Source organism: Lepidochelys olivacea (genome assembly GCF_965140295.1).
Source record: "Lepidochelys olivacea isolate rLepOli2 genome assembly, chromosome: 3".
Taxonomy (NCBI): Eukaryota; Metazoa; Chordata; order Testudines; family Cheloniidae; genus Lepidochelys; species Lepidochelys olivacea.
The window spans coordinates 141,581,018-141,604,871 of NC_140413.1; the positions used below are offsets into that span (position 1 = coordinate 141,581,018).

The 23,854-nt window shown below is 41.5% G+C and overlaps 1 protein-coding gene across 1 annotated transcript in view; it reads left to right on the forward strand.

Annotated features, from left to right (window-relative positions):
- Window positions 1–23,854, forward strand: part of CATSPERE (catsper channel auxiliary subunit epsilon) — a gene marked incomplete at its 5' end in the record, with an annotated part of 90,915 nt that overhangs the window by 677 nt on the left and 66,384 nt on the right. The window contains 3 exons of the mRNA XM_084625199.1: window positions 2,702–2,750; window positions 5,682–5,755; window positions 15,581–15,650. Of these exons, the coding sequence (XP_084481325.1) occupies window positions 2,702–2,750; window positions 5,682–5,755; window positions 15,581–15,650 (193 nt within the window). The remainder of the gene's footprint in view (window positions 1–2,701; window positions 2,751–5,681; window positions 5,756–15,580; window positions 15,651–23,854) is intronic.

The following is a 23,854-nucleotide window of genomic DNA, read 5'->3' on the forward strand; positions in this document are numbered from 1 at the left end:
GCTTCTTGTTGTCTGCTGGTTCTTGAGGTCTCTGGGCTCTGTCTTGCAAAGATCCTTACAGTCTATAATAGTCACTGGAAATAGGAAAGTCTAGCTGCCTCTACTAAGGACCATGAATAAGGATACGATCCTGTCATGGATTCTGGGACTTTGCAAGATGTCCATGACTTCTCCTGGGGCAAGGCTGGAGCAGCTGTCAGTCCCAGAGTAGCAGCCACTTGAACAACTGACTGGTAGGGAGGCATGGAGCAGTGGCCACTGGAACTGCCGGCTAGTGATCAGCCCCAAGGCTACCAGAGCAGTGGCCCCCAGAACAGCTGGCCGGCAGCCCCCAGGGCTGCCAGAATAGCTGACAGTCGGCCTTCCGCCAGAGCAGTGGTCCCCAGCCCACAGAAGTAGCGGCCAGGGCCAGGTCAGCCTCTCTAAGGCTGGAGCAGCAGTGGTCAGCCCCTGTTGCAGGAGCAGCAGCGGGGTTGGAGCAGCTGCAAGTCCTGGCAGCGCTCTATGTCCCCCACCTTCACCCCTCCAGGGTGTTTTTAGTAAAAGTTAGGGACGAGTCGTGCGCTTCTGTGAATTTTTGTTTATTGTCCACGACATGTTCCTGACTTTTACTAAGAATACCTCGGACAGACTCTTGACTTAACCAAGAATATATATGTATATAAGGGAAATTGAAATGAATAGCCAAAGTAGGAAGCCTGATTATGTTTTTTCAAAAAGATTAAACACATTTTGCATTAAAGACAGCTGAAAATACAGAAATACTTTCATTAAATCACTCTTCCATGTAAGCAACTGCTGCAGTTGATGTAGAGATGCTGTGTGATTGTGAATAACAGGTGAGGTGATCCATGTAATCACAGATTGCGGGGGAAAGAATTGGTAAGACACTCTGTTGTCCACAGTATGAAAACGTTTTAGGACTCCTGTACTTAGGCCTGGTCTACAGTACACAGGTTGACATAAGGCAGCTTACATTGATCTAATTATGTCAGCGTCTATATGACAGCTGTGTCCCCCTATGTAAGTGCTCTACTACATTGCTATAATAACTCCACTTCTATGAGAAGCGTAGGCCTTATGTCGGTGTAGTTAGGCTGGTGCAGTGTCTGTATAGACACTGCATTACTTAGATGGGCTGTTAACGCTCTTGTCAATTTCACAGCTCCAGCCCCTACCAGCAGCCCCAGCCGTGAAATTGACAAGAAAGCTCACAATTTCACAGCTCCAGGGGTGAAATTGACAAGAAAGCCTGGCAGCTAGAGCCCACCTGCCCACCCCTCCCCTGGAGAGCTGGGCAGCTGAACAGCACTCCTGGCTGGGAGCTGCAGGCATCTAGACTCCACTCCCAACTGGGATCTGGGGAGAGAAACCCAGAGGCTGGATCCTGCTCCCAGCTGGGAGCTGGGGCAACAAACCCAGGTGGCTGACCCGCTCCCAGCCGGGAGGTGAGAAGCCCGGGTTGCTTTCCCGCTCCTGGCTGGGAACATTGTCTGTCTTGTCAATTTCAAATTGAGAAAGGCTGCCTGGCTCCTGGCAGGGTGGAGCTGAAAAGCTGGGGCAGCTGGACCCCACTCCCTAGGGGCAAGAAGCCTGGGGCAGCTTCCCCCAACACACCCGCTCCCAACGGGAAATGGGGAGGCGAGAAGCCCCAAGCAGCTTCCCTCCGCTCCCTGTGGGGAACAGGGTGGCGAGTCAGGGTGCAAACCACTTCCCTGTGGGGCAGCCCAGCTCCTGGCAGGGAACTGCCAGCGGAACTGAGACACTTGGCTCTCAGCTCCCCACACTGCCCCTCTTAGGTCAGTGGAAGTGTGCCTGATGAGAACGCACACCACCAACCCAAGGAGCATAGTGTGGACATGCACCATCTCAGTAATTACCTAATATAGGTCGACCCAAGTTTTTAGTGTGAACATACCCTAAGTAAGCTATGATTGCTCTACCTCCTGGAGGCTGTGAGCCTAAGTAATGGTAAGCCTGTAGTTACATATATTGGAGACGACCCAGGAACCTGCAGAGTTGCAGGAAGTTTCCAGATGGTTCAATTGGTGACAGTTTCCCTCTGAGCCTACTGAACCAATGCCCAGCATTGCGTTAGGTTGCACTGTTCTGCTGTAGGTGCCAACTTTCCTGTTAAATGTAAAGCTGAAATGGTCATTCACGATTTTATGGCATTTTTAACAAAGTAGGGCCGTCATCCCTGATTAGATGTCTTGATCTAAATCTAATTTGGGTATTTATTGTGCTTACATAAATTTTCACTGCCGTTTCAATTGACTACTATATTCTTCACTTCCGATCCTAAACAGTTGTATAGTTTTGCTATGTGCTGTTAAACAGCTGACACAATACATCTAAGAAGTGGTAACGTACCATTGGTGTGTGAGTAATTCTAGTTTGTCATATACAAATATAGTGCCAAATTTGGCCCTCATTTACACCAGTGTAAATCCAGAGTAAGTCTACTGACTTTGAATTGATCCATGGTTTGTAGACTGTAATCTTATGCTTTCACACAGCTATTCCCTGGCTTCCTGAAATAGCTTTGGGACCTCCAGAATATTGTCACAACATGATATTGCTTTGTGATGTTATTCTAATGCTGCTCTCTAAGGGGGTCATAGAGTATCACTGCTTTACTATTTTTATTTGGAGAAGAAATTAATTTTGACATTCATACCTTTGTGCATTTTCTTTGCAGGTATAAAACTAATGTAGAAAACTATGCTGTCTTCACTACCAGAACCACCGTAAGTGTTATTTAATAATGATCAAAACAAATCAGTCTTGATTTGTAATACACTGCTTCCGGCTTTTATTTGTGTATATTAGGGACTGACAATGATTTGGGTCTGATTTCAAAGACCCTTTATTTTGTAATGTCTTAATATTGCAAAGTAGAGTAGATTTTGCTGTATATAGGAAGATTTTTCTGTAAGGATGTTTCAGGACTAATTCAATCAGGCCGACATGTTACTTCACAGACCCATGGAAAGCAGACAAGCCCTCTGCTTAAGCAGACAAACCACTGCTTACACCAAGTTCTTAGATCCAAGGACCAGGTTTTATTTGCATAGGTACAGAGCACTACACCCAGTGATCAAATGACGTGTAGCAGGCCAGTGAACTGGCTATATCACAAGGGGAAAGGCATTGATTCTAGGTTCTGACGTGATCTTTTATACATAGTATTACACATTATCTTTATCAACACGCCCTTCTATTCATTTGCTGTCCCAAATTTTTTCTTCCCTATTGGGTAATATTTATTGCTGTACATCATGTTCTGAATTATACAATAAGTTGCAAAAAGCATTGTTCCCCTTTTTAGCAATAATAAAACTATCATACTATTTGACAGGGATTTTGCTTGTTTTCCCTAGTCTCCCCAAAATCTTAATAACAGAACGTTCAGATCTTAATATTTTTGGTCAGGAACCTTTGTTCTCACTTTTCCATCTTGAAAAGGTTATACAGAGGTTATAAAAACCACACTTGAGTATGCAGGCCTACAAAACCTGCACATATGTTGTTTATACTTCTACTTATACATTCCTGATCAATTATCCACTAAATAAGCATTGGGTCTTTACCAGGTTATATAGAGTAAGCTCACCTAACCAATGCTTTACTCCTTTACATTTTCTCACATGGGTTTAATTAACCATACCATTCAATAATATGGCTATAAAATATGCTAAATCTTGACAAAAGTTCAAAAAATACAATTGCTGATACCCATTGTCAAGAACAAGCACTTTTTGTAGTCTAGAGAAAGCCCTAGTGCAAAACTGTTCAGAGATTTCCGTTTGCACTTGTTCATTTTGTTTTATTATTTATTTTCACTTTTAAGTGAGAGAAACAACAAAAATATATGTTACATAATAAGTGTAATAATTTAGGTCGTATTGTCTTTTCAAATTTAACAAAATTATTGGCGGAAGATGTATAGCCAAAACAGTCATATCTATTTCAAATTTCACTTTAATTTGGACACACTAAAGCTTTACATGCAAATATACTTCTTTGGGGGATAAGAGGCAACTCTCATATAGGAACAGTTAGTAGATAATCAGTGATTACAAGTGGAGGGGGTGGAGTGTGTTCATCACATTCCATTTAAATATACTGAAGAGATATTTAGAATGGTCACATCTGTAGGCCAAAGTATGTATTTCTGGCAGTCAGGTAAGGACATCTCAAACCAGCATGATTATATATCTGTTTAAATTACCCAGTAAGTATGTGTCTGATCAGTCATCAATTCAACTTTAACCTGTTCAGGGTTCAGTACTGCCCATATTGAGGTCAATGGAAGTTTTGCTAGTTATTTCAGTGGGAACAGGGTCAGACCCATAAATCAGAAAGGAAAGTTAAGGATACAAGTGGGAATAAAAGAAAAATGCTGTAACACAGTGGTTCTCAAATTGTGGCCTGCAGAGCAATTGCTGGTCATCTACAGAGCTGACTGGTTATATGGTACAGGCTCTTCCTCCTTATTAACTGCTGCTACATTGCATTAAAAGACAGCTGAAACAGATTTAATATTTTTCTAATGTTGCATTTCCATGTTAGCAATTTATGAGTTTTCCATAGCTTGCACCAGTTCAGTATCACAATGTATGAATAAATGGTGCCATTCTCAAAATCATTTGCAGTCAGCTTTAGTAATTGAATTAGAATCATTTTCTTGGCAAAAAATTCCCACTGTTGCTACTACCAGTGATTGTGAACACACTTGTGCACGCACTGTTGTACACGTCAACAGTTTAAAAAGCAAATGAAGTTGAAAGGGTTAGTAATTCTCTGCACTACTTGGAGGGAAATTCAGATTTTATTGAACTGCCAGTCCTAGTTTTTTGTTTCTGTGGCACCAGGCATGGGAGTTCAGTGGAGTAAAATTATGCATTGAGGGGAGGGAATGCCTTGTCTATTGACAACAGTTTATCTGGCCCATTTAGGGTGACCAGATAGCAAGTGTAAAAAATTGGGACAGGGGGTGGGGGGGTAATAGGTGCCTATATAAGAAAAAGCCCCCAAAATCTGGACTGTCCCTATAAAATCAGGACGTCTGGTCACCCTAGGCTCATTGCAGAGCACCATCTAAAGAGCTCGAAGGCAGTTTTGAGTGTGCTTTTGTTGCGTGATGATGGCCTTGGCAATAGTGAACTGTTCCCAGGGGGGAAAACAGAAATCTTTACTGATGTATTGAACTAAAGAATAAAGAGCAAGATGAAAACTAGTTTACTCTCACTGGCGCTACTTACTGTGAGTGTCACAAAGATTGCACTTTGCAACAAGATTTCCTGCCCTGCTAACAGGGACTTCAGAAATGGTAGTTGTAATTCAAAACCTTATTTGCTAGTTTTATAGAAGACATACCATTTTATTTATTTGTAGTGTGCTTTACATAATTTAGTCTGTTTTTTCCCATTGAAATTATTGACAAAACTTTTTTTGACAGTGGCAGAAGACTGGGTTTAAATACCATAGTCATTACAATTTTAAGTTTGAAGTTGTCCCTAGGCATTTTTAATATTTAAAGAATTTAATCATTTCTGTGTAATAATTAAAAACCTGGTAAAAGAACATTATGGTTTTAAAACCACTATACAGTTAGATATATTGCAACAGATTATATATTTGTATGTACTACCATAAGTTCTCTACTCTTTGTTTAGATATATTTAGAGTATGAAGGAGCTGAATTTGTGCAATGGGAAGTTTCTACGTTATGTACTGTTGCAAATAAAAGGTAAGGACTGCAAAAGTGAATAATAACAGCACAATGGTAACTCACATTGACTTTATTGGGAGCAGAGTTAGGTCAATTCTGAATACTTTTGAAAATTCCACCCAAAGTTTGATAAGGTCATGTTTGTATACACATACAAATAAGATGGGCTTCTGTTAAGCCTGGCACATGCATTCATTTGGAGATCTGTTGGAAAACAAAATGTTATTTTTATTTCCCTTAAGAATTATGAAGTACAGATCCTTTGTTTCAGAATAAGAGTTGTGGGTTGAGATTTGCGGAGGAGACAGAGATGCAGGTCCTGAGATTTCTATATAATTTATATTGTAAGTTAAATATTTATTGATGTAATGGAATATAGAATTAGGCATTGACATATACAATATAAAGTAGTTCTAAGTATGCTATTTCTCCTAAACTTCCTTGCCTATGTACTGTACATGTGAGGAAACCTTGAGCCAAAAAGATTGATAAATACTTTAAAATATGTATCTAAATTAAGAATTGCACATTTTATGTTCTTGGGTTTTTTAATTTTTTTTATTTGGCCCAGTGCATTTATATGAACAATGCCATGTAAACAGATATTCTTTCTATCTCAGAGATGTAAAGAGTCTGTCATTGTAGAACATAAATGCTGAATTGTATTCTATGTTTGTGTTATTTTTAAGTTGAAACGTGTCTGATTCCTTACATTTGGAGCAGCTAGGGTCTTCAGGAGGACCCTATTTAAGACATTAGACTGCACAAAGGTTTCTAGACACATAATGTTCAGGTAGTGGGACGGACAGGACACAATCTTTTTTGTCTAGGTATTCTTATTTGATCATTTAATGGCCAAGATACCTAATGCATTTGTGAGCTCCAGATTAGATCCAGCTACACTAGGAGTAAGAAACCCAAAATACCACTTTTTTTAAAAAAAGCATCTCTGCCCCTAAATGACTGTTTAGCCAGGATATGGTACAACCTTTAAAAAGATTTCAAATTAACAGAGGGATGTATTACAGCTATTATCTGCATAGCACTGAGATCCAACACTATCTACAGTATAGCGGGAGTACATAAAAGTTATACTCATGCAGCATTGTGGCTGAAAGTTTTGATAAGCGAAAGTCAGATAAAAAGTTGTGGTTTCCACTGCAGCTTTAATTTGTCTATCTTGCTGTGTTTGTGTTTATATGTGTTATGTCTTTGAAATTATTGTATTGGTAAGCTTATTTGAATGTACAATCAGGTATCACATATTTAAATAAACATTTGAATGATTGCACATTCAGGCATATACATCTGTGTGTTAACGTGAGCGTATTATCATTAGATTGCAAATTCAAATCCAGATGCAAAATGCAGTTGTTACTCCCAAAATCCAGACTTAAGGCACCCCCACAATGGTTTGCCTATTTCAGTAACTCAATTGTCAATTGTTTGTTTTGGTAGGTGAAAGGAGATGGCCCATCCTAGAGGAATTGCCAGGGTTTTACTAGGGGTTGCCCTGTGACCTTCAGAAAACTCCCCAGAACAGACTAACTTTGTTTACGCTTGGGAAGACATGGATATAGCCTTCGGCTCAAAGGATTGACACTCAGGCAGTAATCTTTGAAAACAAAAATTTTCTTTATTTAATGTACCAAGATTCCCTGATACAATAAAATCTTTTAAAAGAACAAAAACATATATCAAGAAACATAAACATAAATTCTATTAGCACAAGTATTCACATTAAAGTACTCAATACTGCAATGTCATACATTTGGAAATGGCTCCAAGTGGTTACATTCTACATGTCATGATCAATCACATGTAGGATGCTGACAGCAATTCTAATTAAAGCACTAAACTTTTATACATATTAACATATATACAACTTTAGTATCTCAAACACACTCATATGTCCTAGCTCCTTCTTATACCATAGGTCTCATGCTTACTTTCTACAGTCTTCTTTTCCCTCTGATCTGTCAAAAGGTCCCTGTCTGTCTCAGTGCCAAACTCCTGCTCTTCTTCTCTGTCTGCTGCTGCCGCACCTCTGCCACCCCTTCTGCGCTACTGCTGCTGTTGCTTGAGGTGATTTCTTGATCCATCACAACAATCTAGCTGCCTTCTTCCCTCTTCAGTGATTTTTCTCTCTTCCTGCTTCTTCTGACTTTTCTCCTGCTGACAACCTCTTCCTTCCAGTCACTCACACACATCAGTACCACCAACACCAAACTTGTCAGCTCTCTGCCTTATATATGATTTTGGCCTACTTTGGTTATTTCCTCAATCCTTATCATTAGCATACTTCTCCTCCAATCATCTTTAAGTTCTCTCTGATTGCTCCATTCTTATGAACCAATTAAAGCCGCTAAACCTATCTGTCAATCAAAGCTGGATCTGATTGAAAACCTGCACCTGACCTGACTGACCCCTCCCTTTAGGTTTTGGAGTAATCTTTATCTGACCTCCGCCTGCCAGCTTGCTATAGGCCAAATTACTCCAAGACCGCCACTTTAATCTTTGTGCTCTGATTACCTGCAACTACCATTTTATTATTCCTGGCCCTAACTGCTTAAACCTGTCTTTATTAGTTATTAAATTCTTATAAATATAAATGATTCTTATTTTCTTAATACATCCATGTGCATCTTAATATTAGGATGCACTGTAACCACTCCAGTTTTTACCTAATTTTAGATCATTTAATTTTGATATTTCCTTCACTTCAGCTAGCGGTGGCACAGCAGTGTTCTTAATGCTGTATTTCATACACAGAATAGAGCAGCTGAAAGATCTCTCATACCACAGTGTGCCTTACAAAGGTGTTGAGCTACAAAACAGGTAGACCGCTATTTTAAATGTAGTGTGGTTTATAAGAGTGTAGCACACTCTCTGGGCTTGTCTACATATAGTTTTTATTCCACTTTAAATATATCAGTGAGAAACTAATATAGTTGAAGCAGTGCAACCCCATCATATGGACACATTTATGTTGATATAAAGGTGCTTTATATTGTGATGTACAGCTTAGGGTATGTCCGGGCCGGCCCACAACATTTTGGCACCTGAGGTGGGGATCTCAAATGATGCCCCCGTGCTCCCTCGCTTGGGCCAAAACTTTGAAAGGTCTCATTTCTGCTTTCTCCCTGTTCTACTCCTCTCATGGTACTGCTCTGCTACCTACCCCAATAAAGGAGAACAAACAACTTAAAATGCCTTGTTCAAAAATTTTAAGTGACACTTAACTTTCAAACGCCTGAACAGCAAATGTAATTTTTCTTGTCTGCATAGTAAACACTGGCTTCTTTAACAGTTTGAATAATCAAAGTGGTGCTTTCCGTGCCTTCTTGGTTGCAAAGATTTGAACTGCTTCCTGAAGGTCCACAGTCTGGGCCAGCTCATGTTCTATTGAGATGGTTGCAAGGCCGACCAGCCTCTCCTGTGTCATTGTGGAGCGTAGATGTGTTTTTATTAACTTTAGCTTGGAGAAACTGCGTTCTCCACGGGCAACTGTTACAGGAACTGTTAGAAGTATGTGCAGAGCAACAAAAGCATTTGGAAAGAGGGTGATCATCTGATTTGTGCATATATATTGCAGAACAGCCTTTGGAGTTGATCCTGCTGAAATGTGTCTTGAAGGGGCATTCAGTTCATCACCTAAGTCACTCGCATCAATATCGCGCATATTATCATGTGTCAACACTGTCTCTAGTGCCCTGCATTGCTGGTGTAGGTCTTCTTCAGGTATAATGAGGAGTTTTGGAATATTATACAACATCCCAAATATACTGCTGTGTTCCTTGAGCTGCATGAAACATTCTTCAACTGACGGTATTGCACAATTAGCACCTGGTTAAAGAATTCAATTTTGCATTGTTGTTTGGGGTCTCTTATGGGATTATCCCGTGCCTCGTAATCAAAACGTCTTCTTCTTCGGTGACTTTTGTATTCTTGAATGGGTGGGAAAATAGCTTCAGTGTGAGGTTCCTCTGCCAACTTCTGTGCACTCTTCAGAACGTTTTGAAATCCCTCATCTGACCGGTAAGACTGTAGGTATGACTTTGCTTTGTCCAGTTGTTCCATTGCTCCAGATATATCAAGTTCAACACCTTGGAGTCTCTTGCTTACAACATTTATTTCAAACAGTATGGCATGCCACAACACTAAGCCACACACAAATATGAAATTATGTATGATTCTGGTGATTCCATTTCCCTCTGCCACTGTTCTCCCACGAACAGTTCCTGTCATAGCGTTATCCTCCATAATGGCAACTATGGCATCATCTATCTTCCCAATCTGGTGTTTGATAGACTTTATCGCCTCCACTCAACTTTCCCATCGTGTGGCACTCAGTGGTTTCAGTGTCAGAGAGGATGTTCCCAGACGTTGCTTCAAAATTTGCCATCGATGAGTTGATGCAGAGAAAAATACAAAGATGCTTTGAATGACATTAAAAAATTCAGCAGCCTCACTAGAAGCTGATGCTGCATCACTGACCACCAAGTTCAATGAATGAGAACTGCATGGCACAAAAAAAGCTCGAGGGTTTAACTCTTGGATCTGTGTCTGCACTCCTCTGTTCTTTCCTCTCATGTTGGCACCATTATCCAAGCCCTGACCTCTCATGTCAGCTATCGCAATTCCCGTATCTTCCAGCTTTTTAAGAAGCACATTGGTCATACCAGCTCCTGTAGTATCATCAGTGTCAATAAATTCTAGAAAATGCTCTTTGACAGTCACCACTGCAGGGACATTTTCCCTAGGTGCTGTTGTTGTTACAAAATGCACCATTAAAGTCATTTGTTCCATATGGCTGGTGTCAGGTGTGCAGTCCAAAATAACAGAGTAATATCTTGCTGACTTCAAATCTGCCACAATCTTCTGTTTGACTTTTGTTGCCAGTAACTGTATGATCTCATTTTGAATTGTTTTTCCAAGGTAGTGGTGTTTGTACGTTTCTTGGGTGGTGACTCTTCTTAGATGCTCCTGGAGTACAGCATCAAACTCAGCCATCAGCTCCACAATTTTAAGGAAGTTTCCATTGTTTGGCACATACAGCTGACCTGAAGTGCCACTCAGTGCTAGATTTTTGGTAGCAAGCATTCTCACAATGGCAATGAGCCTTTTCAGAACATTTTGCCAGTAAAGAGACTCTGATGCAATCTTCTCTTGATGCTGATCATCTATGGTGGCCTTTAACCTTCGTCTCATTGCAAGCTCTTTTCACCTATGGAAGGCTCTCTGGTAATTTGCTGCCTTCTCATGGCATGCCAGATTTCTAACCCGATTTTTCCAGTCCTTTGTTCCTGTAGAACCCAATGTGGCTGGAACATTAGACTGGAAGAGTTTGCAACAAAAACAATATGCAGCATTCTGGGTTTTTGAGTACATAAGCCATGGCCTCTCCACTTTGTCACCATTGGGGATTTCACGCCAGTAATGTGTTGGATGGAAACTTCTATTTTCACTGTCTTTGGGGAACATGAAGTTTTTCACTTGCTGTGGCCCATGCAGTACAAGGAAGTCCCTCAGGCTACTGCTCAAGTGGGTCCACAGTCCTGGATCATCTAGACTTAAGGAACTAAACTCAGCAGCAGCTGTTTCTTGCGCCTCCACCACACTCTTCTCTGATCTACACTTTTCTTCAGGAATGTGCATGGTTACATCCATTTGAGATGGAGATATGGATACTGCAGTAGCTGCCAGGTCACCTGCACTCTGACTAACTGGAAAATCAGGCATCTCCTCGCCAGTCACATCCTCACAAGGCTCACCGTGAACATTTGTGTCTATGTATCTCAGGAGGGCTCCTTCCTGCTTAGATAAAAAAGCTTCCTTTGCTTTCTTTCTTTCTTTTTCTGAATGCTGCCCCGGAGGGGCGTTTTCTTCTTTCACTCATGACTGCTGTTCTGTGCCAGCTATAGTGGCTCTCAACACTCATTTGAAGGGGACAAATAAGCAGGCTGGTAGCATTGCCTGAGTGAGGGAAGATATCAGCATCTTAAGGGCCTAACTGGCTCCAACTACTTCAGTTGACTGCCTGTTCAAGGAAGCAGCAGGAAACAGGAAGCTTCTTGAGAAGCTGATGTTAACCAGTCCAGGCTCCTGGGGGTGCTAGAGAGGTACATCAGAGGCTCCTCCTCCTCTCTCTCCCTACAGCTCCTGCTGCTTTCTGTTATTCCCTCTCACCTTTTCTCCTACCTGCCTGCTATGTCTCTTGTGCCCTTCTTCCTCCAGCACAGCACTCCACCATCTCTGTGCATCTAGAGCAGAGAGCATACATATGCACCAGCAGCAGACACAATTTTCTACACTCTGGGTCCTAGTGGCGCCCCATCCCCCCCCCAGTCTGGCACCTGAGGCGGCCACCTCAGTTCGCCTCATGGTAAGGCCAGCCCTGCTGGGACCGCGGGAGGATGCTACCCAGGGTCCATGAGGGGACACTACTAAGAGACCAGGCACCACAGGGACATGGTCCATAGGGCTGCTACATGCCCCAAACTAAAAGGACCACAGAAGGAAGTAGCCCAGGGCAAGGAACGTAGACTCCCTGCTGGGAAGTCCCCTACTACAGGGTGATTTACACAGAGCCCTGGACTGGGACCTGGTGGAATGGGACATCCTGGATCCCCCCTACCTGAGAGGCTGAGGCCCTTTGTCCACAGAAGCAGGGGCAGGAAGCCAGGTACTCCAACCACTAGGCTGACTGGCCCTCCAAGCCCCATCCCCTTCGCCCTGCAGTGCTCTTCAAAGAACTTCCATGATAGTTGATGCCAAGGTTTTGGTCAGCAGCCAAGTGGGCTCCATGCTTAAAGAAAGTCTGATCCCTAGTGAGTCTGTGATGGTATCCCACAAAAGGAGATAGCCAAGGTTCATGAACAACCTCAATGGACACAACTCTGTAGAGAGTTTTTAGCTTGCACGCTAGAGGGCCTAGACATAAAACATAGTGAGGACCCATGAAGAACAAAAAAAAAAAAAAAAAATTGATAAAAAGCTAAATTTATTTCTTCCCCTCTTTGGGGTGATTTAATGAGTATGTTTAAGTGTTCTTTATTGTATAAAACACCAATTGTTAGTAGAAACTTTTAAAATAACCACATCCCACTGAGCTCCCTCCTCCCACAATACTGTATATATTCTGGATAAAATAAAAAAATAATAATCATAGTCAAATCCCAGGAACTTCATGGCAAACTTAACCAAAATTCTGTGGCAAGATCCCTGCAATCAGTGGTATGCAAATGCAACAGATTGGAGATTCTGTGAACGGCACACATAAATTTAGAACTGAGGCTTCTACTTAACTAAATATGCAAATGAATAATGCATTCACTACAGTATCACATCACATTATTTAATTTGACATTAGACCCAATGTACACTGCTCCTAATTTGTTAACTTTCTTTGTATTGCAAAATTGGATATAAAAATCCCGAACACAGTATCATAGAAATGTAGACACCCAGAGCATCGGGTTGCATCCCTGACCATCTTGGCTAATAGCCACTGATGGGCCTATCCTCCATGAATTTATCTAATTCTTTTTTTAACCCAGTTATACTTTTGACTAGAGCTGTCAATTAATCACAGTTAACTCACGCGATTAACTCAAAAAAATTAATTGTGATTAAAAAAATTAATTGTGATTAATCACAGTTTTAATCGCACTGTTAAACAATAGAATACCAATTGAAATTTATTAAATATTTTGTATGTTTTTCTACATTTTCAAATATATTGATTTCAATTACAACACAGAATACTAAGTGTGCAGTACTCACTTTATATTATTAGTATTACAAATATTTGCACCGTAAAAATGATAAACAAAAGAAGTAGTATTTTTCAATTCACCTCAAAGAAGTACCATAGTGCAATCTCTATCATAAAAGCACAACTTACAAATGTAGATTTTTTTTGTTACATAACTACACTCAAAAACAAAATGATGTAAAACTTTAGGGCCTAGAAGTCCACTCAGTCCTACTTCTTGTTCAGCTTAGCGAAACAAGTTCGTTTACATTTATGGGAGATAATGCTGCCCGCTTCTTATTTACAATGTTACCTGAAAGTGAGAACAGATGTTCGCATGGCACTTTTGTAGCCGACATTGCAAGGTATTTATGTGCTAGTTATGCTAAACATTCATATGTCCCTTCATGCTTTGGTCACCATTCCAGAGGACATGCTTCCATGCTGATGACACTCTTTAAAAAAATAATGCATTAATTACATTTGTGACTGAACTCCTTGGAGGAGAATTGTGTCTCCTGCTCTGTGTTTTACAGGCATTCTGCCATATATTTCATATGATAGCAGTCTCGGATGATGACCCAGCATGCCTTCTTAAGAACACTTTCACTGAACATTTGACAAAACGCAACGAAGGTACCAATGCAAGATTTCTAAAGATAGGTACAGCACTCAACTCAAGATTTAAGAATCGGAACTGCCTTCCAAAATCTGATCGGGATGGGATGTGGAGAATGCTTTCGGAAGTCGTAAAAGAGCAACACTCCGATGACGAAACTAAAGGACCTGAACCACCAAAAAAGAATATCAACCTTCTGCTGGTGGCATCGGACTCAGATGATGAAAATGAACATACATTGGTTTGCTCTGCTTTAGATCGTTATTGAGCAGAACTCATCGTCAGCATGGACGCATGTCCTTTGGAATGGTGGTTGAAGCATGAAGGGACATATGAATCTTTAGCGCATCTGACAAGTACATATCTTGCAACACCAGTTACAACAGTGCTATGCAAATGCTTGTTCTCACTTTCAGGGCCTAACTGGCTCCAACTACTTCAGTTGACTGCCTGTTCAAGGGAGCAGCAGGAAACAGGAAGCTTCTTGAGAAGCTGATGTTAACCAGTCCAGGCTCCTGGGGGTGCTAGAGAGGTACATCAGAGGCTCCTCCTCCTCTCTCTCCCTACAGCTCCTGCTGCTTTCTGTTATTCCCTCTCATCTTTTCTCCTACCTGCCTGCTATGTCTCTTGTGCCCTTCTTCCTCCAGCACAGCACTCCACCATCTCTGTGCATCTAGAGCAGAGAGCATACATATGCACCAGCAGCAGACACAATTTTCTACACTCTGGGTCCTAGTGGCGCCCCCTCCCCCGCCGCCCCCCAGTCTGGCACCTGAGGCGGCCACCTCAGTTCGCCTCATGGTGAGGCCATCCCTGCGGGTATATCTACAGTACAAACACTACAATGGTGCAGCTGCAGCAGTAGCATAGACACTTACTACAGTGATGGAAGAGGTTTTCCCTTCACTGTAGTAAATCCACCTCTCTGAGAGGCAGTAGTTAGGTTGACAGAAGAATTCTTCCATCAACGTTTTGGTATCTATATGGGGCTTAGTTCAGCTTAATTATGTTGCACAGGGCATGACATTTTTCACAGCCCTGAGCAAGGTAGCTAGGTCCACCTAAGTTTTAGGTGTAGACCCGGCTTTTGTCTCATAAATGTACGGGAATAAGCTATACTGGTATAAAGCACCTATACACTGGCATAACTGGGTTCACAGTTGGGATTGTACTCATTTAACTATTATGGTATAAAAAATATCAGCTCTACCTGAAATAGTGTGTAGATTAAGGCTAAGCTAAAAAACTGAGCACATTGGTTTTGGACTGAACGGGCAATCTAATGATAGTACATTTAAAAAAAAACTGTTGGAGAATAAGGAAGAGAAAGGTTTGCTCAGTTTGAAAGATGGAGATAGGGGAGGAATTAGGTCCTGAGTCAAAGTTAAGACTGAATGGACCAGTCAGAACACCAGTCTGGTGTTAATTAGTATTAAATACCTGGCTGTTTGTTTTTTAATTACTGTAGTTCACCTACAACAACACTGAACTGTCCAGTTCCTGGAACTCACACAATTAGACCAAAAGTTGACAATGAGGTAAGCTGTCAGTAATAACTATAAGAAATTCATAGTGCACTGTAGTCAGGTCCATGTGTTCCTCGTATTTTGCAGAATTTGCCACAGAGTCCACTTCAGTGGATCACAAATTAAATGTGAGTCAATAGTGTAATACTGTTGCAAAAAATGTTAATGATCCTGGGACGTATTAGCAGGAGTGCTATAAGAAAGACACTAGAAGTAATTCTTCCATTCTACTCAGCGCTGATCAGGCCTCAGCTGAAGTACTGTGTCCAGTACTGGGCACTGCACTTCAGGAGAGATGTGGACAAAGTGGAGAAAGTCCAGAGAGAGCAACAAAAATTAGTAACAGTCTAGAAAACATAATCTATTAGGAAAGATTGGGGGAAAAATGGGTTTGTTTAGTCTAGAGAAGAAAAGACTGATGGGGGACACGATAACAGTCTTCAAGTACGTAAAAGGTTGTTATAAAGAGGAGGGTGATAAATTGTTCTCTTTATCCACTGAGGACAAGACAAGAGGTAATAGGCTCAAACTGCAGCAAAGGAGATTTAGGTTAGACATTAGGAGAAATTTCCTAACTGTAAGAGTAGTTAAACACTGGAACAAATCACCTAGGGAGATTGTGGAGTCTCCATTATTGGAGGTTTTTATTGTCATCTTAGGCAAACACCTGTTAGGGATGGTCTAGATAACACTTAGTCCTGACTCAGTGCAGGGGACTGGACTAGATGACTTATCAAGGTTCCTTCCAGTCCCATGTTACTGATTCTATGATTAGCTTCATAGTATTGTTCCAGAATCAAATCTTTCTAGCCCTAATGGTTGTGAAAGAAACCTTCCAAATGTCAGCTGAGTGTAACCAATGCAGTGATGTGTTCCTGAGTCTGCTAACAGACTGAATCAATAGCTCAGAGATGTCTGAACAGCCCCCATTCATTATATTGAGGTGTGTGATGTGGTATACAAACACCACATTGGCCAAGGTTAATAGGATGATAGGTTAATAGGATCAAACAGCTCCACCCTCTTATCCTGCAGAGCTTTCAGTCTTGGAGGGGGGCACTTGAACAAGGGAGAGAGCTCGTTTGTGAATGGACTTGAAAGGAGAACAGACTGGCAGCTCCCTTGTGTGAGAAGCCTAGGGAGAGCCAGGAGCTTACTAAACACTGTGATCTGCTAGGACCTCCCTGTGGGAGATTAGGCCTGTCACTGACTATTAGTTTGTTTTTTTACCATGAACCTGTCGGTGGGTGGGTGTTAAGATGAGCTGCTGCAGGTGGGGTCCTCCTGAAAGGAAGGAGGCTGAAAACTGAGCCCAACAGCACTGAAGATTCTTTTGGTTTGTGTTTATGTTGAACTTTGACTTGGAGGTTCCACTTCTCTGGAAGGGACTGAACACTGTCAGTGACCTGGCCGGCATCTAAGCCACATCCACAACTCAAATAATGCAAATTTCATTATCAACATTACCATTATCATTACCTATTTTATTAAGGGGGGACATAAGTCTATAAAATCTTGAATGGTGTGGAGAAAGTGAATAAGGAAGTGTTATTCACCCCTTCACATAACACAACAACTAGGGGTCACCCAATTAAATTAATAGCCAAAACAAACATAAGGAAGTACTTCTTCACACAACATGCAGTCAACCTGTGGAACTCGTTGCCAGGGGATGTGGTGAAGGTCAAAAGAAGGGCTGTCAAGTGATTAAAAAAATTAATCGCGATTAATCGCGTGATTAAAAAAATTAATCGTGATAAATCGAACGATTCATCGCGCAATTCATTGTGTTGTTAAACAATAATAGAATACTATTTATATAAAATTTTTTGGAAGTTTTCCACATTTTCGAATATATTGATTTCAGTTACAACACAGAATACAAAATGTACAGTACTTTGTATTTATTTATTATAAATATTTGCACTGTAAAAATAAAAGAAATAGTACTTTTCAATTTACCTAATACAAGTACTGTAGTGCAATCTCTTTATCATGAAAGTTTAACTTACAAATGTAGAATTATGTACAAAATATAACTGCATTCAAAAATAAAACAATGTAAAACTTTAGACCCTACAAGTCCACTCAGTCCTACTTTTTGTTCAGCTAATCGCTCAGACAAACAAGTTTGTTTACAATTACAGGAGATAATGCTGTCCACTTCTTGTTTACAATGTCACCTGAAAGTGAGAACAAGCATTTGCATAGCACTGTTGTAACTGGTGTTGCAAGATATGTACTTGTCAGATGCGCTAAAGATTCATATGTCCCTTCATGCTTCAACCACCATTCCAAAGGACATGCGTCCATGCTGACGATGAGTTCTGCTCAATAACGATCTAAAGCAGAGCAAACCAATGTATGTTCATTTTCATCATCTGAGTCCGATGCCACCAGCAGAAGGTTGATATTCTTTTTTGGTGGTTCAGGTCCTTTAGTTTCGTCATCGGAGTGTTGCTCTTTTACGACTTCCGAAAGCATTCTCCACATCCCATCCCGATCAGATTTTGGAAGGCAGTTCCGATTCTTAAATCTTGAGTTGAGTGCTGTACCTATCTTTAGAAATCTTGCATTGGTACCTTCGTTGCGTTTTGTCAAATGTTCAGTGAAAGTGTTCTTAAGAAGGCATACTGGGTCATCATCCGAGACTGCTATCATATGAAATATATGGCAGAATGCCTGTAAAACACAGAGCAGGAGACACAATTCTCCTCCAAGGAGTTCAGTCACAAATGTAATTAATGCATTATTTTTTTAAAGAGTGTCATCAGCATGGAAGCATGTCCTCTGGAATGGTGACCAAAGCATGAAGGGACATATGAATGTTTAGCATAACTAGCACATAAATACCTTGCAATGTCGGCTACAAAAGTGCCATGCGAACATCTGTTCTCACTTTCAGGTAACATTGTAAATAAGAAGCGGGCAGCATTATCTCCCATAAATGTAAACGAACTTGTTTCGCTAAGCTGAACAAGAAGTAGGACTGAGTGGACTTCTAGGCCCTAAAGTTTTACATCATTTTGTTTTTGAGTGTAGTTATGTAACAAAAAAAATCTACATTTGTAAGTTGTGCTTTTATGATAGAGATTGCACTATGGTACTTCTTTGAGGTGAATTGAAAAATACTACTTCTTTTGTTTATCATTTTTACGGTGCAAATATTTGTAATACTAATAATATAAAGTGAGTACTGCACACTTAGTATTCTGTGTTGTAATTGAAATCAATATATTTGAAAATGTAGAAAAACATACAAAATATTTAATAAATTTCAATTGGTATTCTATTGTTTAACAGTGCGATTAAAACTGTGATTAATCACAATTAATTTTTTTAATCACAATTAATTTTTTTGAGTTAATCGCGTGAGTTAACTGTGATTAATTGACAGCTCTAGTCAAAAGTATAACTGGGTTAAAAAAAGAATTAGATAAATTCATGGAGGATAGGCCCATCAGTGGCTATTAGCCAAGATGGTCAGGGATGCAACCCGATGCTCTGGGTGTCTACATTTCTATGATACTGTGTTCGGGATTTTTATATCCAATTTTGCAATACAAAGAAAGTTAACAAATTAGGAGCAGTGTACATTGGGTCTAATGTCAAATTAAATAATGTGATGTGATACTGTAGTGAATGCATTATTCATTTGCATATTTAGTTAAGTAGAAGCCTCAGTTCTAAATTTATGTGTGCCGTTCACAGAATCTCCAATCTGTTGCATTTGCATACCACTGATTGCAGGGATCTTGCCACAGAATTTTGGTTAAGTTTGCCATGAAGTTCCTGGGATTTGACTATGATTATTATTTTTTTATTTTATCCAGAATATATACAGTATTGTGGGAGGAGGGAGCTCAGTGGGATGTGGTTATTTTAAAAGTTTCTACTAACAATTGGTGTTTTATACAATAAAGAACACTTAAACATACTCATTAAATCACCCCAAAGAGGGGAAGAAATAAATTTAGCTTTTTATCAATTTTTTTTTTTTTTTTTTGTTCTTCATGGGTCCTCACTATGTTTTATGTCTAGGCCCTCTAGCGTGCAAGCTAAAAACTCTCTACAGAGTTGTGTCCATTGAGGTTGTTCATGAACCTTGGCTATCTCCTTTTGTGGGATACCATCACAGACTCACTAGGGATCAGACTTTCTTTAAGCATGGAGCCCACTTGGCTGCTGACCAAAACCTTGGCATCAACTATCATGGAAGTTCTTTGAAGAGCACTGCAGGGCGAAGGGGATGGGGCTTGGAGGGCCAGTCAGCCTAGTGGTTGGAGTACCTGGCTTCCTGCCCCTGCTTCTGTGGACAAAGGGCCTCAGCCTCTCAGGTAGGGGGGATCCAGGATGTCCCATTCCACCAGGTCCCAGTCCAGGGCTCTGTGTAAATCACCCTGTAGTAGGGGACTTCCCAGCAGGGAGTCTACGTTCCTTGCCCTGGGCTACTTCCTTCTGTGGTCCTTTTAGTTTGGGGCATGTAGCAGCCCTATGGACCATGTCCCTGTGGTGCCTGGTCTCTTAGTAGTGTCCCCTCATGGACCCTGGGTAGCATCCTCCCGCGGTCCCAGCAGGGCTGGCCTTACCATGAGGCGAACTGAGGTGGCCGCCTCAGGTGCCAGACTGGGGGGGGGATGGGGCGCCACTAGGACCCAGAGTGTAGAAAATTGTGTCTGCTGCTGGTGCATATGTATGCTCTCTGCTCTAGATGCACAGAGATGGTGGAGTGCTGTGCTGGAGGAAGAAGGGCACAAGAGACATAGCAGGCAGGTAGGAGAAAAGGTGAGAGGGAATAACAGAAAGCAGCAGGAGCTGTAGGGAGAGAGAGGAGGAGGAGCCTCTGATGTACCTCTCTAGCACCCCCAGGAGCCTGGACTGGTTAACATCAGCTTCTCAAGAAGCTTCCTGTTTCCTGCTGCTTCCTTGAACAGGCAGTCAACTGAAGTAGTTGGAGCCAGTTAGGCCCTTAAGATGCTGATATCTTCCCTCACTCAGGCAATGCTACCAGCCTGCTTATTTGTCCCCTTCAAATGAGTGTTGAGAGCCACTATAGCTGGCACAGAACAGCAGTCATGAGTGAAAGAAGAAAACGCCCCTCCGGGGCAGCATTCAGAAAAAGAAAGAAAGAAAGCAAAGGAAGCTTTTTTATCTAAGCAGGAAGGAGCCCTCCTGAGATACATAGACACAAATGTTCACGGTGAGCCTTGTGAGGATGTGACTGGCGAGGAGATGCCTGATTTTCCAGTTAGTCAGAGTGCAGGTGACCTGGCAGCTACTGCAGTATCCATATCTCCATCTCAAATGGATGTAACCATGCACATTCCTGAAGAAAAGTGTAGATCAGAGAAGAGTGTGGTGGAGGCGCAAGAAACAGCTGCTGCTGAGTTTAGTTCCTTAAGTCTAGATGATCCAGGACTGTGGACCCACTTGAGCAGTAGCCTGAGGGACTTCCTTGTACTGCATGGGCCACAGCAAGTGAAAAACTTCATGTTCCCCAAAGACAGTGAAAATAGAAGTTTCCATCCAACACATTACTGGCGTGAAATCCCCAATGGTGACAAAGTGGAGAGGCCATGGCTTATGTACTCAAAAACCCAGAATGCTGCATACTGTTTTTGTTGCAAACTCTTCCAGTCTAATGTTCCAGCCACATTGGGTTCTACAGGAACAAAGGACTGGAAAAATCGGGTTAGAAATCTGGCATGCCATGAGAAGGCAGCAAATTACCAGAGAGCCTTCCATAGGTGAAAAGAGCTTGCAATGAGACGAAGGTTAAAGGCCACCATAGATGATCAGCATCAAGAGAAGATTGCATCAGAGTCTCTTTACTGGCAAAATGTTCTGAAAAGGCTCATTGCCATTGTGAGAATGCTTGCTACCAAAAATCTAGCACTGAGTGGCACTTCAGGTCAGCTGTATGTGCCAAACAATGGAAACTTCCTTAAAATTGTGGAGCTGATGGCTGAGTTTGATGCTGTACTCCAGGAGCATCTAAGAAGAGTCACCACCCAAGAAACGTACAAACACCACTACCTTGGAAAAACAATTCAAAATGAGATCATACAGTTACTGGCAACAAAAGTCAAACAGAAGATTGTGGCAGATTTGAAGTCAGCAAGATATTACTCTGTTATTTTGGACTGCACACCTGACACCAGCCATATGGAACAAATGACTTTAATGGTGCATTTTGTAACAACAACAGCACCTAGGGAAAATGTCCCTGCAGTGGTGACTGTCAAAGAGCATTTTCTAGAATTTATTGACACTGATGATACTACAGGAGCTGGTATGACCAATGTGCTTCTTAAAAAGCTGGAAGATACGGGAATTGCGATAGCTGACATGAGAGGTCAGGGCTTGGATAATGGTGCCAACATGAGAGGAAAGAACAGAGGAGTGCAGACACAGATCCAAGAGTTAAACCCTCGAGCTTTTTTTGTGCCATGCAGTTCTCATTCATTGAACTTGGTGGTCAGTGATGCAGCATCAGCTTCTAGTGAGGCTGCTGAATTTTTTAATGTCATTCAAAGCATCTTTGTATTTTTCTCTGCATCAACTCATCGATGGCAAATTTTGAAGCAACGTCTGGGAACATCCTCTCTGACACTGAAACCACTGAGTGCCACACGATGGGAAAGTTGAGTGGAGGCGATAAAGTCTATCAAACACCAGATTGGGAAGATAGATGATGCCATAGTTGCCATTATGGAGGATAACGCTATGACAGGAACTGTTCGTGGGAGAACAATGGCAGAGGGAAATGGAATCACCAGAATCATACATAATTTCATATTTGTGTGTGGCTTAGTGTTGTGGCATGCCATACTGTTTGAAATAAATGTTGTAAGCAAGAGACTCCAAGGTGTTGAACTTGATATATCTGGAACAATGGAACAACTGGACAAAGCAAAGTCATACCTACAGTCTTACCGGTCAGATGAGGGATTTCAAAACGTTCTGAAGAGTGCACAGAAGTTGGCAGAGGAACCTCACACTGAAGCTATTTTCCCACCCATTCAAGAATACAAAAGTCACCGAAGAAGAAGACGTTTTGATTACGAGGCACGGGATAATCCCATAAGAGACCCCAAACAACAATGCAAAATTGAATTCTTTAACCAGGTGCTAATTGTGCAATACCGTCAGTTGAAGAATGTTTCATGCAGCTCAAGGAACACAGCAGTATATTTGGGATGTTGTATAATATTCCAAAACTCCTCATTATACCTGAAGAAGACCTACACCAGCAATGCAGGGCACTGGAGACAGTGTTGACACATGATGATATGCGCGATATTGATGCGAGTGATTTAGGTGATGAACGAAAGCCCTTTCAAGACACATTTCAGCAGGATCAACTCCAAAGGCTGTTCTAGAATATATGTGCACAAATCAGATGATCACCCTCTTTCCAAATGCTTTTGTTGCTCTGCACATACTTCTAACAGTTACTGTAACAGTTGCACGTGGAGAACGCAGCTTAAAAAAAAAAGCCAGTGTTTACTATGCAGACAAGGAAAATTATATTTGCTGTTCAGGCGTTTGAAAGTTAAGTGTTACTTAAAATTTTTGAACAAGGCATTTTAAGTTGTTTGTTCTCCTTTATTGGGATAGGTAGCAGAGCAATACCATGAGAGAGGAGTAGAACGGGGAGAAGGCAGAAATGAGACCTTTCAAAGTCTTGGCCCAAGCAAGGGAGCAAGAGGGCGTCATTTGAGTTCCCTGTCGCAGGTGCCAATGGCTGTGGTGCAGCAGTGATAAGCTTGGTAGGGTCAGAAAACACCTCCCCCCACCGACCGCGGTCTCTGCTTCAGTTACGAGGGTTCCTCTCAAGCCAGGTGTTCCTGGACGTCTTTCTCCATCTCCTTTGCCAGGACAACATTGCTTGGTCCCTGGTGGCTGCCTCACCAGGCTAGTGACCCTTCCCTCACATGGAGAGATAGGTAGCTCCTGCCTCTTCGCTGATCAGCCCCGAACTGAGCCAGGCTCCCTCCATTTTTGCCTGCCAGGCCTAGCATTGGCTGCAGGAATTAATTTTAAATTCTTTAAAATTACAACCATTTTAAAGAAGCAAAAGTCACAAACAGTGCAGCAAATAATTGGAATGTCTTCCAGCAAATATTTTCTAAAGATCCAAGGGAGGAATGTGATCAATGATTACTAAGTCCCCCCAAAACAATCTAGTATTCGTAGGCAGGGCTGCCCAGAGG